General features: G+C 35.3%; 1 protein-coding gene across 1 annotated transcript in view; it reads left to right on the plus strand.

The window, feature by feature from the left end:
- The first annotated feature begins 17,251 nt into the window (after positions 1 to 17,251).
- Olfm3 (olfactomedin 3) overlaps positions 17,252 to 18,740 on the plus strand; it is a 222,518-nt gene continuing 221,029 nt past the window's right edge. The window contains exon 1 of the mRNA XM_017590639.3: positions 17,252 to 17,721. Coding sequence (XP_017446128.1) covers positions 17,653 to 17,721 — 69 coding nt within the window. The 5' untranslated portion in view covers positions 17,252 to 17,652. The remainder of the gene's footprint in view (positions 17,722 to 18,740) is intronic.

Raw genomic sequence — 18,740 nt, forward strand, 5'->3', positions numbered from 1 at the left:
CTGTTCTCCCCTTTCCCCCATCTTCCATATACCCCTCCCACTGTTTCCTTGAGAATGCTCCCACTCCTACTCCAACCTCAAAACCCTGGCATTACCCTATATTGGGGGAAGCTAGGCTTCACAAGAGCAAGGACTTTTACTCCTATTGATGCTAGACAATCCTATTCTCTGCCACTTATGTGGCTAGAGACATGGGTCTCTCCATGTGTGCTCATTGGTTGGTGGTTTAGTCCTGGGAGATCTGGAGGGGTCTGGTTGGTTGATATTGTTGTTCTCCCTATGAGGTTGCAAACCCATTCAGCTCCTTCAGCCCTTTCTCTAACTCCTCCATTGGAGTCCCTGTGCTCAATTTGATGTTTAGCTGGAAGCATACTCATCTGTATCAGTAATGCTCTGACAGAGCCTCTCAGGAGACACCCATATCTGGCTCCTGTTGGCAAGAACTTCTTGGCATCAGCAATAGTGACTGGGTTTGGTGGCTGAATATAGAATGGATCCTCAGGTGGGGCAGTCTCCACATGACCTTTTTTTCAGTCCCTGCTCTACTCTTTGTCCCTGTATTTCTAGCCGTGAATATTTTGTTCTCCCTTCTAAGAAGAAATGAAGCATCCAATTTTGGTCTTCCTTCTTTTTGGGCTTCATATAATCTGTAAATTTTCTTAGGTATTCCAAGCTTTTGGGATAATATCCACTTATCAATGAGTGCATTCCATGTGTGTTTTTTAGTGACAGGGTTACCTCACTCAGGATGATATTTTCTGGTCTTACCCATTTGCCTAAGAATTTCATATAGCCATTGTTTTAGTAGCTGAGCAGTATTCCATTGTGTAAATGTACCACTTTTTCCTGTGCTTGTCTTTATCAATCTCTTAACACCTCTGTGTGGTCAATCTATAGAGCTATGCAAGGATGCAACAGTAGTGAGCTCATCAGATTATGGTATTAAACTTGTGCTCTTAAAACTTGAACATTTGCTTCCTCAAAAATAACTTCTTAAGCATCTCTGTAGCTCGTGTTAAATTTCAAAGATGAATAGTTAAAGAAGATGTGATGTGTATCTACTCGTGTGTCACAACCATAATGCATACTGAAATATTAAATGTTGTGTACTGCATATACTATTTGTAAAACTAATTGTAAGCGTCTTGATAAGATTACTTGAAATCCAGCACATTGAAAGTCAAAGGAACCAATAAACTTTTTACTTGATTGCAAATACTAAGGAAATTTTAGTAAACATTTTTTCTACTGTTAAAATGTTAATTCTACTAAAATATTTACACTTTTTCTTGAGTATAGCTAACAACTTGGTGGCTTAAAATTCATATTTATTACTTCTTAGTAATTACATGTCTAAGAATTTTGTCAGACCACAGAAATTGACCACAATGATACAGCTGTGCACAGATTTTCTTTGAGTTAGTTTGTATTTTACTGTTATAAGAAAGAGAAATTAAAATGCCAAAACATGATCGTTAAACTTTTTTTTCAAATTCCCTAACAAAAAATTTTCAAAGTGTACACTTAAAAGTACTATGGTTTTACATGGGAAACTAGAACCTCAAGGACATTTCAAGTCTTTTAAAAATTTTGAGGCATCATTTGATAATTACTTTTCAAATTTTCTTTAGTCATTTTTATAGGGAGAAGGCTTCCAGTAGTCTCCTGAATAAATCATTTACTAACTCAATGTTTTCATATAATCATAACAACTAATTAAGTAATTTCATAGATTCTCAGTTTGGCCAGTAACACTACATTGATAGAGTGAGCCTCTAGTGTCCTTTAAAGGCAGAATTATTAGATTTTGAATTCTTTCTTCTTATTTCTGAAGATATTCGACATTTTGAAAACATTCTAGAATTAATCATTCCTGAAATGAGGCTAAATTTATTAAAGCCTGCGCGCGCACACACACACACACACACACACACACACACACACACACACACACACACACGTACACACATATGTGTGTATGTGTATATATGTAAACATGTTATAGAATACACATATGTATGTATATTGTGAAAATGTATGTATATTTACATATAAATTTCTATATCCTATAATATGCATTTAAATTTAATTAATAAATTAGAATTAAAAGGTAAAGACACTAGGCTTTTTATTCTTAAATTGATTTGCCAAATTTCAGGATGAGCAAGACAATACAGTACAAATTGGTCAAAAAAAACCCCACAAAATCTTAGGAGAAATTAAATTGGAATCTAAGAGGTATCAGAATAAACATCATATAGATAAAAATAATAAGTTATTTGTAAGATATCAAAAGCTAGAAGAATTGAAGTATGAAAAAGGGACGTGTAGACGTAATACAGAAACCTGAAAGAGGACGCATAAAGGGATAGACTGCTGTGGAGTGCCATGGCCAGACAAGGGGCTGCATTTAGAAGCAAAAACTTCTTCCATTCAGGCAATGATATGTCTTTGGGGTTACCTGGTAGCCTAAGAATAAGAAGAACAATGCCAACCAACCAGAGCTTCCAGGGACTAAACCACTACCGAAAGACTGTATGTGGACTGACCCTGGGCTCCAACTGCATATGTAGCACAGGATGACCTTTTGGGCACCATGGAATGTGAAACCCTTGGTCCTGCCAAGGTTGGAACTCCAGTGCAGGAGAATATCGTGGGGGGTGAAGGAGGGGGGACACATGTATGGGGGAGGGAAGTGAGTGGGAGCTTATGGATAGGAAACCAGGAAAGGGAATAACATTTTAAATGTAAGTAAAAAATATATCTAATGAAAACAACAAAACAAAAACAAAACAAAAATTATAAGAAAAACCTAGTCACTTGGGGAAAATAATTTTTTAGACTACAGAATATTTGAGCTCTCCTTAAATGGCAATTCATTACCAAAAAGGGGGTACCTCACTTTCAAAGCTTCATTATGTTGACACTCAATATTACATTTAAAATGCCCACCTCTTATAAAAATAGAGGCCCAAGTTTGGAAAGAAGTAGGAAAATGTTCCTCTTTTCCAAAGAAAACTTGACAAATAGAAGCAGAATAAAATACGTTGAAAAAATATAATCACAATCTAGGATTTTATGAGAGACATTTTAGTATTGTCGTATGCTTAAACAAAAGCAAAAGCAATCAAGGGACAGATGCAAAAGTAAAATGCAGATGATGCACACCCAAGAAGATATTTCAGATAGTCATTAAGTGAGTTTGTGAGTGAGTTTGATGGGGATGAAGAAGAACTAGAGAAATTGAAAGGAGGAAATCATACTACCAAAAATATAACTCACAAAATGTCAGCCTGGGAAAATGTAACAATTCCTCCACGTTCTGTGGAATATCATGAAGTCTGCTTATGTGTAATTGGAGGCAACATAGAAAAGTAAAGACAAGATAAAAAAGAAGAACACAGATAGGAATACCACATTTCACCTAAGAATTTAATTTAAAGATAATGTAAAATGTAAACTATTTATAATGCTGAGTGAACATATCAAAAAAAAATTCATGAAAGAGGATGGGAGAGATGATTCAACAGTTAAGGGTATTTCCTAAAGATCCTGGTTCAAGAACCACAGGAAGCACAACAGGTTCTGCACACACACACACACACACACACACACACACACACACACACACACACACACCAGATACACACAAAAATAAAAACAGAATATATTCATGCTTACTTTCTAGTAAGCAGAAGCCAAGAGAAATTTTAGCCACTAGAACGAAATTCTCTATCTGAATTGCCAAAGGAAAATCTCTGGGTTAAATTAAAGGAAAGAAAAACATGCAGATGAATAATTCTAGGTTTTGCACTTACTTACAGGATAATAGGTTTACTTTATTTTAAAGTAAAATTAATCACAGTGGTTTCTCTGGGAAACACAAGCTTGTGAGTCTCTCTTCAAAACATTACCATCATGTTATGGTATTTCATGTGCTAAAAAAACCATGATTTGCATGAGACCAAATTTTGCACACTCTATACATAGTCTACCTTCAAATTATTCAATATTTGGAAGCCACAGATTTTTAAAACTTATTTTCTGAAATGCATTAAGCATCACATAGTGGGAAACGACTCTAGTATTAATGAAATAAATTTCTTTTGATCGTGAGATATATGTATTTACTTGCTGTCAGAGTCTGTAGTTAGGAATTTTCTTCTCCATGTGATACTGATAGGAAGAGTTCATGCAGATTGTTATTACTTCTTCCTTAATCATTTGAAGATAGAATTTAAAGGAGAAGATATCTGGCCTAAATTTTTCTGCATGTTAGTGTTTTTAAGATACTTTTTCATTTTCAATAGATAACATTTTTAAATATTTGTATTAGCTCTGGAAGACTGTAAATTTTTAGTAATTTGTCTTTTTCATCTGCATTCTAAGGATGTTTTTACTAAATCCTAATTATCAGTTTAACAATTATATATGTGGTACTTATCTTTCTATTTCTGATATTGATTTTTATTAATAATTTAGGTTTTATCATAATATAATTTGATCCTAGCACCATCATTACCTCTGCCCAGCTCCTCCAGAAATACTACTTGTCTTCTTCCTGACTTCATGTCTGAATTTTGATAAGATTTATTCATGTTTATTTGTGTGGATGTTCTACCTGTGTGTATGGATGTGAACAGTGTGCATTCATGGGGTCTACAGAGACCAGAAGAGGGTATTAACTTCCTTGGGAATTAAGTTAGAGGCTGTTGTACCTATGTTGGTTCTGGGAAACAAGCCCAGGTCCTCTGCAAGATCAGTAAGTGCTCTTAACACTCAGTTGTTAACCCACAAGCCACATCCCAGCCCCAACATCCTCCTTTTTTTTTAGCATTATCATCAATATCACTGAACAGAGTGAGTGATGGCCACATGTTTAAAGATTTAAGGAAACGCTTTGGGATGTGATCAAGTTTCAAGTGATCACATCCCCATAGAAAGTATCTCTTTCTCATTTGCCATAAACTGTCAGTTTTCATTTGCTTTTTTATTTTTTTATTTTTATTTTTTTTATATTTTCTTTCTTTCTTTAAAGATTTATTTATTATAAGTACACTGTTGCTGTCTTCAGATACAGCAGAAGAGGGCATCAGATTTCATTACAGATGGTTGTGAGCCACCAGGTGGTTGCTGGGAATTGATCTCAGGACCTCTGGAAGAGCAGTCAGGGCTCTTAACCACTGAGCCCTCCATAATCACTCCAGCCCTCATTTGCTTTTTAAAAAAAAAACACTTTTATCTGGTCAATTTGCTTTTTCAATTGAAAAATGATAAATGTGAACACTATCAAATGCAGTCACTTTTTGTCTTGAGCAGTGGGAAAATTAAAAACATAGATTAAATTTAAAGATTCAATTCGGCATCCAAAAATTTTGAGAGCTAACACAATATCACAGCATCTGACCTCATGTAAAGGTTCCCAGTCAAAATGCAAACAAAATTCCCTCAGCATTCCCAACGGATCGTTACAATTGTGTATGTAAAATACACATGAAACATCCTTTTATTTTGTACTAAGATTTGGTTTCAATCCCAAAGATATCTCATACACATTCAACATTCGATTCCCCACAAGTCCAGTAAAATATGAATTTCAAATGATTATTATTTTCAAATATTTCATATTAAAATTACCTTGTAGAAATGACCTGGAAATATAATTTTTGTTATTAAGTCAGTATGAAGAATTCAAATACAGCTCTTTGAAGAGAGGTATTAGTATTTCTTGCCAGAACTTATAAAATGATCAACTATTTCAAAGAGCATGATTTGGACTGAAGGATAATTTCTATTAAATATGTATTCATGATGGATGAGTCTCTGCTCTTCTTTATTCTTCCTGTGTTTTTATTTGCCAGCCTTCACTAGCCCCTATGGACTGAAATTGAGAATATTAATATCTAGCTATTCTTTCTGAAGCATTATGTCCATGTGCATAAACCTGATATGTATCTCTATTTTTAATATTATGATAAGAAAATCTCCCTTGTTTCACCCTTTGACACATTCATTATTTGGAACCATATTGCTGAGCTTCCAAGATGTAGGAACAGGATAATTTCTTCTCTGTCATTTTACTAAGGTCAAAGAAGATGTTGTGAATCTCATATAGGATTGTAATTAATCTAACTTGTTTCAATGTTGTTGTTGTTTTATTAAAGGTTCTGTAGTCACTTATTGCTCAGACTAATTCAAACTAATGCTGACTTTTCCATTCTCAGTCTACAATTACGATTATAAATCGTCTTGGTGATGGCTTCAGAGGGCAGGAGGGACAATTTTGTTCTTGTTCTTAAGGTCATGAACCCTCGTAGGTATACCATTCACTAATGGGAGAACCACAACCTAGGTCAGCACAAAATTCATGAGGTCGGTTATTTTTTTTAAAAAAGAGGGGAAGTTGAAAGTTCATAGGGAGGTAAAAGTGGATCCATGAATGTGGCAGGACAGGGGAGTAAATAATCTAAAAATAAATGAATAAAATTTTCCAAAAAATTAAAGAAAATATTATATTAAAAAGTTTTGTCTTGTTATGTCTAGTTTATGTTTTTGATGTCTAATAAGATCTGTTTTCATTTTTATAGATCCTATTTTATGGTTAAATTAGTTATTTATTCAATTCGTGCTTTCTCTTTCTTTATTTTTATTTTTAGCATTCTTTTAAAAATAATTTTAAAGTACTTATTAATACTCCTTAATATTTTATCTGTACACACATGTTTCAATTACACATGTTTCCTCTGGGAATGCATAGAAAATTCTGAACAACTGCTATGCATAATGTTTAAAAGCATTAGAGGTTTGTACGACATTATTGTCTTTCAGAATATCTAAGCAGACAAATAAGCTGCTTAGATTTTAGTCTAGAAAACCAGCTAAGTTTAATATAGACTGCATGCCCCCTAGAATGAAGAACAGAATTGCTGTTTGCCTACCCTTTGTAGTACTTTGTCTTCTTAACTGGCAATTTTAGTCGGTTCCTTACCCAGTATACCTTTTCCTCTTGAGTCCCATTAGACTGAGGAAAAACGAAATATATTTCTTTTTCTAAGATTCTTCAGCCTATGTGATTATCCTATGACCTTATTGAAAAGCTGAATCTGGTCAAATATGTAACTTGGGAAATCAACTTCTTTTAAATCTACCCAAAACTATTTTGTCATCCTAACCTGTGTTGATTTTTCTGTTCTAATAAAACATAGACCTAACCCATTCTTGTTCCAACTATTGGGAACTATATCACCTATAAGATTTTTAATCTAATTACTAGAATTAAGCAAACATTTTATCGTTTTCTCCTTTTGTTAAAAATAGGCTTTTCATACAAAATATTCTAATTACCATTTCTCCTCCCTCCATTCTTCCCTGTTCCTCCCCACCTCTGATCTCATCCAGATCCACGCCACTTCTCTATCTCCTTAGAAAAGAAGAGACTTCTAAGAAGTAAACATTGACATAATCAAATAAAGTACAAGAAGCTAAAACAAAAGGTGTCACATCAAATTTGGTGAAAAATTAACACCTCAATTGGATTTAACCCAGTCCCAGTAGTATAAGATTCATTTGGTGACTATATGACCAACTAAGACTCCATATTCCTTAGTATTCTGAGACTTCATTAAGATAGTTTTTATGTGTTTTAGTAAGTCTTCACTGCATTGGTTACACAGCACTTTCAAATGGCCTCCATTCTAGCTGTTCCTCCCAGCATTCCCTCCCCTCCCTACTACTCCTACCCTATCTCCCAGTTTGTCATTCACACTCTCCAGTCCATGCATGAAATCTATCCTATTCCACCAACAACTTCCAGGGAGAATTATGTGTTCTTCTAGTCCCTTGGTCTATGCTTCTTTTGGTCCTTAGATTGACACTCAGTTATCATTTATTTAATAACTAACTACATTTAAGTGATTACATACCATATTTATCTTTCTGAGTCTGGGTTACATCACTGAGTATGAGTTCTACTTCCATTCATTTGCTGGAAAACTTTATGTCCATTTTAACAGTGGAGTCATGCTCCATTGTATAAATGTACCCCATTTTCCTTCTCTAGTCTTCTCTTGAGGGGGATATAAGTTGTTTTCAATTCTGCTTACTATGAATAGAGTAGCAAAGAACATGTTTGAACAAGTGTTCTTATGGTAAGATGGAGCATCCATTGGGTTTATGTTCAAGAATGTTATAAGAGAATCTTGAAGTAGATCAATTCCCATCTTTCTGAGGAACTGTTACACTGATTTTGATGATTGTACAAGTTTCAACTTTCAACAGCAATGAATGATTAGTTCCCTTATTCCAAGTTCTTAAAAGTGTAAGCTATCACTTGTGTTATTGATCTTAGACATTCTTAGACAGGTATAAGGAACAATTAATTTTTGTAACCATCAAATATTTTTAAATTTTGTTGGTAGAAGAAGATTCCATTCTATCTTAAAATCTTATTAATATGAACAGAAAATTATTCCATTGTGCTGTGCCCTATGTTTCAAGGAATACAGTACTCTTTTGCTTATCTAAACCAATACTGAGATTAGGTTGTAGGTAGAGGGAGAGTGTAATTCTTTATCCTGTGTTTAGCTGTATCTCTTTGAATCACAAATTTCTTTGTTTTTCTATTGTAAACTGCCCATGTTCATCCTCGGTGTTTCCTCTGGTAAATTATCATGCAAAATATTAAAACATATAATATGCCAAAACTAAATTTTTGCTTCTGATGTCTCCATAACAAAATGTTTTAAAAGGTAACAGTTATGTAATTGACAAAACAGTCCTAGTATCATGGGAACATAACAATTTCCTCCTTATGAGTCAACATACACTCATGTTTGTTTGAGTCCTTCACTTTCTATGGTGATCATTTCTTAGGTCTTTTCTTTCTACCTTTGTCATTGTTCACTTGGGATTTTGGAGGGAAAGAACATGTTTCTGGAATTCCTTTTAAGTTTTTTTTTGCAGAAATTCTTGTATGACTGCGTGTGTGTATTTATGTGCACATGTGTATGTGTAGGCATGTGTGCACGCATGTGTGTGTGTGTGTGTGTGTGTGTGTGTGTTCTTTTTCCTTGTTTCCCATCTCCACCACTAGTTAATACACTCTTGAGCCACAAGGTAAACCTAAAATTTTCTGTTGCTGTTTTATGCACAGTTAAGGAACTTTGAATTGCTTACTACAACATTTCATGAAAAGTATATTTCTTAATCAGAAGGCTCAGTAATTTCCCAAAGTAAATAAAACTTATGTGTCATGGTTTTTCCTTTAAAATGTATTCAAATAAGAGGAAATATTTAAAATCACTAGCATAAAAACATGATTGATGCTTAATTGTGAAGCTTTGCCAGAGATTCCATTGATAGTAATTTTTATATGAGATAAACCATGTATTTTTAATAATAAATTATTTTATCCATCAAATTCAAAGAGTGATTTTCAGTATTTAATGTTCTTTGGCAAAACTCATTAATAGTAAATTTGCAGAGTTTCTATTTAAATACATTGGACATTACTTTTGAGTGATGGCATCATGAAATTTAGAAGGGTTATGTTATTATATTATATTCTAATTCTGTTTCTCATTGGCCATGTCACCCTAAAAGAAATGGAGGGACAAAAATGGAGCAGAGACTAAATGCTTGGCTGATCATTGGGCACAGCTTGTATCTATCCCATGGCGGGCATCAAAACCCTAACACTATTACTGATGGTATGTTGTACTTGCACACAGGAGCCTAGAATAGCTGTCCTCTGTACAAGCAGCTGTACAAGCAGCTGACCAAGACAAATGCAGATACTCACAGTCAACCTTCGAACAGAGGTTGGAGCTCCTATGGAAGAATTAGGGGGAGGATTGAAGGAACTGAAGGGGTTGACAACCCCATAAAAAGATTAGCAGGGTCAACTAATCTGGACCATTAGGTGCTTCCAGAGACTAAGGAACCAACCAAAGGGTATACGTGAGCTCCACCGAGGCACCTGGTACATATGTAGCAGAGGACTGCCTTGTCTGGCCTCAGTGGGGGAGGATGCACCTAATCCTATGAAGACATGATATTCTACAGAGAAGGAATGCAGGGGTCACCCTCTCAGAGGTGACTAGGTAGGGATGTGGAGAACTCTGCAAGGGTAGACCAGAAGCAAGGGTTAACATTTGGAATGTAAATAAATACAATAATTAATAATAATAATAAATAAAAAGGCACAAATATCTCTCTTTAAATAAACAGGTTTTAAGGTACTGCCTCAATTTTTTTTATTAAATATAAATGTGAACAAATTTTCAAGCATTACCCTTTTACTTAGTGACCGTTTTTGGTACTATGGTGAGGGATGTAGGAAGAGATCTGATATATAGAGTTCTTGATATTAACCTATTCCAGGGCTAGTGAGTGAAATGGAGATTCAGATCCATAATCACCACTAAAAGTAGCAAGTGCCACAGCAGAAACAAGAGCCCTATGTCAGAGATGAGGCTGTGTAAAAAACTGAAAGGAAGTGTGGAGTGAACTGAAGTATAAAACCAAATACAGAAGATAGGAAAATAAATTGAAACAAGCTACCACTTATTGAAATACCTATGGTTAACATTATGTGGCAGCTTGCAAGAGCTACAAGTCAATCAGTAGAGTTGGAATATTTTCATCTAACAGTTAGGAGAGCTGATACTAAGGAGACCTAGGTCCATGCACATAATCTGTGTGTTATGCTAAGAGAAGTATTTTTGTCATGAAGTCAATGGGGAGCCACTAAAGGATTTCTGAAGGATCAGATTTGCATTTTGAAAGGATCTGTGCATTCTTATTAAACATTCGGCTGCGATTATATAAATGATCATCTCTTTGCTGAACCTGAATTCATGGATTTGCAAAGATTAAAGTTAATTACAAAAAAAGACCCATGGTATAGTCTCATTAGCCTAAAAATGTGCCAGTCACATTTCTGTCTTGTGACTAAGTACTAAAGGACTGGATATTAGACTCTATGAACCATTAAAAGTCAATGAAATTTCATGCTGTTCTATGCCAGGCGATCTACAGCAAGGATTGGTATACTTAATCATCTTGTAGAACTTCTAGGATGTCAAGCTGTGAGTTTCTCATAAAAATCAAGAGACTGTCATAGCATTGAAAAGAACATGATTATTGGGTAGATCAGAGTGTATAGATAAATGTCCATTTGGAGAAGGGTCATAAATTCATTTTTGTATAATCTTAAGTTTCACAAATTTGCTAAGCCAATGACATTGCCTTCAAAGCCCAATTCAAAAATAATTGTCCAATCAGCATTTTTGCGTGCTTTAATTAGTCCATCATTCTTGCTTAAGACAAATGTATACTTGATTTACAGTATTTGCTTTGTTTTCAGTAGCACCATTTCCTGATATCTACAGTCATGAGTGCTTTGTCAAACCCAATGGAAGTTTGTTTCTGTAGCGTTGAAAGCACTCAGTTAAAAATGGCGATTTGTTAAAACTAATTTAAACAAGAAAATCATCAATCAGCTTTGTCTTTTCCTTGTTTTGTGGTAAGGAAGCATTCTAATAATTTCCAATAAGTGTTGAGATATAATTACGAATATATTTTGAAAGGGAAGATTTGTATGCTGCTTGTGGGAATGTTACTTAGGCTAGCTACTGTCAAAATTGGTATGGAAGTTCCTTTAAAATACTAAAAATAGACATTCCCTGTAGCCCAGTTAAACTACTGGAGGGCATTTATCCAAAGGGCATTAAGTCATCATACCCCAGAAGTATTTGCATAATAACATTTACTGTACATATTCAGAATAGAAGAGCAAGAACTCTACCTAGATTTCTGTAAACCAATAAATAGATGAAGAATTGGTACATTTACACAATGAATTTTTTTCAGGCATGAACCAAATTAAATAGTGTCATTTTGCAGGAAAATGTTATAGCTTCATATTATCATAACAACCAAATAAATTCAGTCTCAGGAAGACAAACATTACATGTTTTCTCTTATTTGTCGATCTTGCATTTTATATAGACACATAAAATCGTGAATTAAATAAGACACGAAACTACAAGTGAAACTGTCTAGGAAACAAAAGGGACTAAGGGATTGGGTGGGTGAAAAGGGGGTTCATAAATCTTAGGTCCATGCGTTCAGACCATATTTTATATTAACACCTGCATGGCAATGTGCTTATAACTCTACCATACACAGTAAGTACATGCCGTTTTTGTTTTTTAAAAAGGAAGGAATTATGAGTGCATGCTTTAATATTTCTATTAGTGTTTGCATTGCTTAGCAGAGGGCATTGTGAAGAATAAATACCTCAGGTCAGAGGAAATGGTTCACAGGGCAAAATCTCTAGTGTACAAGCCTAATGACTTGACTTCAATCAGAGGATCCCATGTGAGAAGAGAAAATTTACTTTGAAAGCTGTGCTCTGACCTCCTGGAGTACACCCAAACTCTCACAAAGACACACACACACACACACACACACACACACACACACACACACAAACACTAGCAATATATATTTAATATGTATATATAATATCATATATATAATTAAAGTAAAAAGAAAATAAAATCAATTCATTTAATAACAGATTGTGTAAACTTTGGATACTTGATACCAATATGATTTTACCTCATAATATTATTATTCATAAATAATATATTAATAACTTTTTGATAATCTGGTTTTGCCTCTAATGGTATTGCTATTCAATCCTAGCGCCTTGAACACGGTGGGGAGGCTCTGTCACTGGACCTTTGAGCTTGGTGTTCTCATCCACCCCTGCCCTCTACTTCATATTACCTTATCATTGCACTTAAAAAACTGTCCTTAATTTTTAACTTCCATAAAAAGAAATAATTGCATAGACTAATTACTAGATTATATAAAAGAAGAGTTGAACAACAAAATGATGATTATTTTCTTTTCTCTTTTTCATTTGACATTGTTAACTTGCTTTATCTCTTCTCGCTTTCTGTAACTTCCAGGCCTCTGTGCAATAGAGAAAAGTTATGTCTCAAATTGATATACTAGAGATAAAATAATGACTGAAAACACTGTGGTGGCTACAGGAAATTAATCAGTGGCATCTAGCAAAGATTGTATATGTAAATACTGTATATGATGTAATTAGAAAATTATCTCATTCATTTATTTAATTTCTTAATCATTTATTGATTAAATGACAACCAAAAGTCAGACATTGCTCTGGGTGTTTGAACACAAAAGATCTTTTCCATAATATATTTAAATATAGGAATAAAACACATAACTAGTAGACGTAACAGTAACAAATTAGTAATTTTAATTAATAAATTAGTAAATTTAATTAATAATTGTCTGATTCTTAATTTAGAGCAGTTAGGAGGAGTGGAGGATTAGGTAGAAATAGTTTAAAAGTGAACAATGAAAACTATTATCTGAAAGACTAGAGAAGCAGAATGTACAACAAGAATAAGTGTGGGAAGACTTTACAGGTCAAAGGCATTAGGAATTATCTCAACTATTTTCACTTAAATAATGAATACATAAGAAACCCCAAATGCTAGAGGTTTATATTGCCTTTAGATAATTCTCATGTTTTTAAGCATGAAATTTCTCAATGTTAGGTTACAAATAAAACAGCTTCCAGGGACTAAGCCACTACCCAAAGACTATACATGAACTGAGCCTGGGCTCCAACCTAATAGGTAGCAATGAATAGCCTAGTAAGAGCACCAGTGGAAGGGGAAGCCCTTGGTCCTGCCAAGACTGAACCCCCAGTGAAGGTGATTGTTGGGGGGAGGGCGGTAGTGGGGGGAGGATGGGGAGGGGAACACTCATACAGAAGGGGAGGGGGAGGGGTTAGGGGGATGCTGGCCTGGAAACCAGAAAGGGAATAACAATCGAAAGGTAAATAAGAAACACCCAAGTTGATTGGAAATAATAGTAATGAGCAAAGGCCAGGGTGCTCCATGTCCCCAGTATACTGGAGTTTGTCCCATAGGAGAACGAATTATCTCCTGATTGTAGAAAAGTTTTCTAGGTCCTCTTGGATTGGCCCAGAGAGAATGTACTGGTTATTTGGTGTCCTGAGATTATGAGGAGTTGGCCCAAATAACTTGGGATGTATTTCACTCACCCCAATAAAAGAAATATGATATACTTCAATACTTTAAAAAAACACCCAAGTTAATAAAGGTAAAAAAAAAACAAAATACTATAGGATTTTTCAAACATACTGAGATACTCCTAAAATACTAAAGTACTATAAAAAAAATGAAAGCGTTATACTACAGGCTGTCATCCAAACAGTATTGAAAGATTTAAAACGCTTATGTAAATGCATTCTGTAAATAAGAGCTTTCTTTGAAATATCAGGTATACACATTTTAAAGTTATTAATTGTTCTTAGTGTTATCTAAGAAAACAGATTCATTTTGAAACTCTTAGTGGTATTAACTAAAGTTTTGATTATGCTTCATAGATTTCTAAATAATTTCTATCCATTGTAGGCATAACAGACTAATTTTAAAAGGTTTATACAAGTACAAAATACTTTCATGTATCTACTGTAAATTCAAGATTTATCAATGTTACATATTTTATACATTTCATGTTTATATTTTATAATATGTTCCATGTTGATTGCAGTCACCAATCAGAAATCACAAGACAAACAAAATAGACATTACATTTATTTTCTATAAGTTAATGACTCTTTGGATTAACTAAGGGAAGATAAAAGTGGGAAGCACTACATAGACTTTCTCCATTACACTAGAAATATTCCATAGATACACAGCTACATTACACTGTATGACCTCAATGTCATTAAATTGATTGTATGGAAATGTGATAGGACATGGCCGCAAAACAAATGACTAAGTGAGAGGAAAAGAAATCTTCTTCGAGAAATTAAGCAATCGGGCTGTCTTAAATTAGCAGGGAGCCAGAGGGAGGTAGGATGTTGGTTAATATCTGCGGCTTTCTTTACAGCGTTTGTTGTGCAGTGGCAGCTTTAGTAGAGCTTTGATTTATTACTGAACTTGATTGTTCTCTACAAATGACTGAGCCTCCCTTAAAGAAGTGTGCTGTAAGTATTCTCTGATCATCTGTTTTCATTTGTATTGTAATTACCATGCAGTGCTCAGTTTGGATCTCTAGATATCATCAACGTCTCCTATCAGTTCTTCATGGCAAGCTTGCATACATTTTGTCTTATTAACTCTTTATTACAAATGCTCCAGACCTGCAAAATGCAGAAAACATGAAGCTGTAGAAATATCTACATAGGATTCTAATTTCAATTACTGACACTGTAAATCTTGAGCTCAAGATATTTTGTTTCTAGGGGTAAGATGTTGTTACAGGAATACCTGTTGATCTTGAAATTTACAATTTATATGATGCTTTCATCTTTCATTTTCTGTGTGCTTTAAGTTCATCTTCCAACATTTAAGCGAGTATATTATATTTTCTGTTGTCAGGTCCTTGTTTTTAAATAAAATGCTTTCATTATAAAATACTTTAGGAAGATAAATACATGACTAAATTGTTAATTATCTAGTCTTCAAAGCATGTGAAAATTATAAACATTTAAGACTAACAAATAAGGAACATTGTGTAAAGTGTCACCATTTGGGAATTTAATTTTTAATTCTTTAGTCTAATCGAAGTTGTTTTTTGACATGAGTGAGAATAACAATGCTAAGAGTATATATATATATATATATATATATATATATATATATATATATATATTCTTACTCAACAGGTATTCCTGTGACTTCATGTTATGCCATGTTAACAGTGGAATGAAAATTGGTTTACAAAAGCAGTTGTAAATGAAAAGCTAGCTATAAATATGCTTTTGAAAGTTATACCAAAGTGTATGAACACAACTCTGCAGTCTCAGGAGAACCGATTTTTTTTTTTATCACAGAAAACATGAAATTATGTAGTCATGGTTATTGGGTTATTATTAAATACTAAGCAATTTTATCCATTTCTTTTATTCTGTGGTCTATTTATTATATACAATGCATTCCTTCATAATGAAATTTTTAAATAGTTTGCTTTATGTCATTTATATTTTGTAGAAAAACATAAAACAAAGTGATTATACACAGGCAGACATGGTTAATATCACCTTAATAGGAAGTAACATAATATGAAACTTCTGCACATATAGCTGTTTAAACATTAGAATACTAACTGCTGTTTTCAGTTATGGGACAGTTTTAGGGAAAATTTAGAGGATATTTTGTATACACTATGTGTCTAATTCCTCAACCAATTTCTCTGCTTAATGTGAAAGGACACATAGGCAAGATCTATGGCTCTGGTTTGCAGACCTTGATTCTTCGCTCCATGTTACCTCTTTAAAAAACCAATAGTGGCTATATTGTGGCAGATGTGATTGAATGAGGACAGTTGTTCCAGTGGCTGACAAACCCTCCCGCCTGTTCATCTCACTGATAGCATTTGCATTGCTTATGTTCCAGGCATATAGAGTTGTCTGGATGTAGTCATATGTTTCACAGTGAGTGAGGGAATCTTGCTTTTCCTTGCCTATTGTCTCCCCCCAACCCCCATCCACTCACCCACATGTGACTCTGCTCTGGAAAACACAATGCTTTTGGGTTAGTTCAAAGCTTACAAATCATTTACTCTGCCTCCCCACTATGTGCCCCTCATAGATATTGTCTTTTCTTCGAATGCAAGCACAAGTCAGACTGATCAGAAGACTATGTATTTGGGTATGAATGTAAGGATATGAGGATACATTTAAGTTGGAGTAACTAATGAAGTCTATCTATCCAAAAGAAAAATACAAAGCCACTTCGAATATTCCTGCAATGTATTTTCAAGCTTGCAATCTCCCTCCACTCCCCAAATAAAAGTGCACACTGCCTAACCCAAAACATTTTTTCAATTAAGTATTTTTAAGTAGCCATACACATATCTAAATAATTAGATGAATCTATTATTTTTAACATGTGCCTTGAATAGAAAGAAAGAAAAAAATAATAACCGCATTGGCAGTTCACATGCAAACTTTGTCAAAAGCACTAAATTTTAAAACAAGTCCTCTGTCAATGACAGAAGGTTCCAGTGAAGCGCCTGTTTCATAATACTGTGTACAGCTGACTCTCTGCAGCTCAAGTTGCCAGCAAAGGCTGAACTGGAGCGTAAGAGTCCTTTGGTTAACAAATTCCCTCAAAATACCACTCCCCCCCCCCACTACCCCCACAACGTACAAAACCCCAGGAGCTGTAGTGATGTCATATCCGTTGTTCAGGTCTCCACACCTCTCAGCAATTACTCTATCCTTTTGAGTCAAAACTTTTGAGGTGGGTTGGCTGTCTAACAGAAGGGGAGAGGGTAGACCGGGGCGCACCAGGTGGAGGCGCTTCAGCACCTCGGCCAGCACCCGCGGCAGCGAGTCCCAGCCTTCTAAGCTCCAGGACTCCCCACTCTGAGATGCCTGCGGAATGATCGCCCCCCAGGGCGGCTGCCTCTGCTGCCGCTGCTGCCACTGCTGCCGCCGCCGCCTCTGCCTCTTTCCACTCTTCTCTGACTGGCAGGCAGAAAGTGCAACTGACGTGGGAAAGGTCTCTGCAGTGAGTGAAGTGGCTACATAAAACAGAGTAAAGAGAGGCAAAAACCCACATCAGAATGCAGGCGAGGTCCAGCCTTCTCAACCTCCTTCTTCTGTCTTTACTTGCTGGATTAGATCCTTCCAAGGTAGGGGCAATATTTTGACTCGTTTAAAATAAATGTGCAAAATGTAACGACCTGATCAAGATGCGGGGAAAAATGTCCAAAACAGCATGGGGGACTGTTCTTTCAGCGACCCTGTGGTATCTAAAGCATCCACAGAGCTTGGAGAATAACAAGGTGAACTACCAGAGGGCTAGCTTCTTAAGGTAGTGTCCTGGTGTGAGGGGGAGGGACCAGAGTGAAGATAATGTACACGGGTAGCAGGCAATGCGGTTCTCCAGGGGATTTAGCTTTTTCGCTGTCCAGCCGCTTAATGTTCTCTTTTGAAGTAGGACGGGTCATGCAAGGGAGTTTACAGCAGAAACAATGCAGTTTATAAGCCTGTGTTTGTGTTCGATGGTGAGCTTTCTCTTTGTTGAAAGCAGAGAAGCGTTTTCCAGCTGATGCTGGTCAATAATACTCCCATCGCTGACTGCTGCGGTTTGTGTCCAAAACATTGGGGAGGCTGCTTGTAACCTAGGACAGAACAGCAAAGATACACTATCTGCATGACCGAGAGACATCGTGAGAGGGACTTTGCGTGTCTTTTCTTTTATTGAAAAAAAATTAGGGAATCCCAAGGAAGTTCTGGTGATCTGTGTTAGGAGACAGGAAGTGAGAAGCCTGTTAAACTAAGGAGGGTAGTGGAAAGGATGAGTTACGATATAGCTGTGGAACTCTGTAAATTATCCAGCAATGAAAGCGAACGCTCAGCTCATCTGGTACAAAGCAGAGAGCGACTGAACTATGTTCTCAGCGATGTGTGAGGAAAGCCTATTGTAGATGGTCAATTCTGAGAGGCAAGCATTCTAAGAAAAGCATAGTTCTCTAGAGTAAGGGATAAGGCAACTGCTAAAATAAGGTATGAAAAGCATTGATGATTTTACATACTTACTTGGTGGACAGCAACATGACATGGTTAAAAAAAAATGATGCCGTATTATAAAAGCCACCAATGCTGTGTTTCGAATTCTTTAAAGTTATCATATGGTTTGACATTTTCT

Source organism: Rattus norvegicus, chromosome 2 (assembly GCF_036323735.1).
Source record: "Rattus norvegicus strain BN/NHsdMcwi chromosome 2, GRCr8, whole genome shotgun sequence".
NCBI classification, from domain to species: Eukaryota; Metazoa; Chordata; class Mammalia; order Rodentia; family Muridae; genus Rattus; species Rattus norvegicus.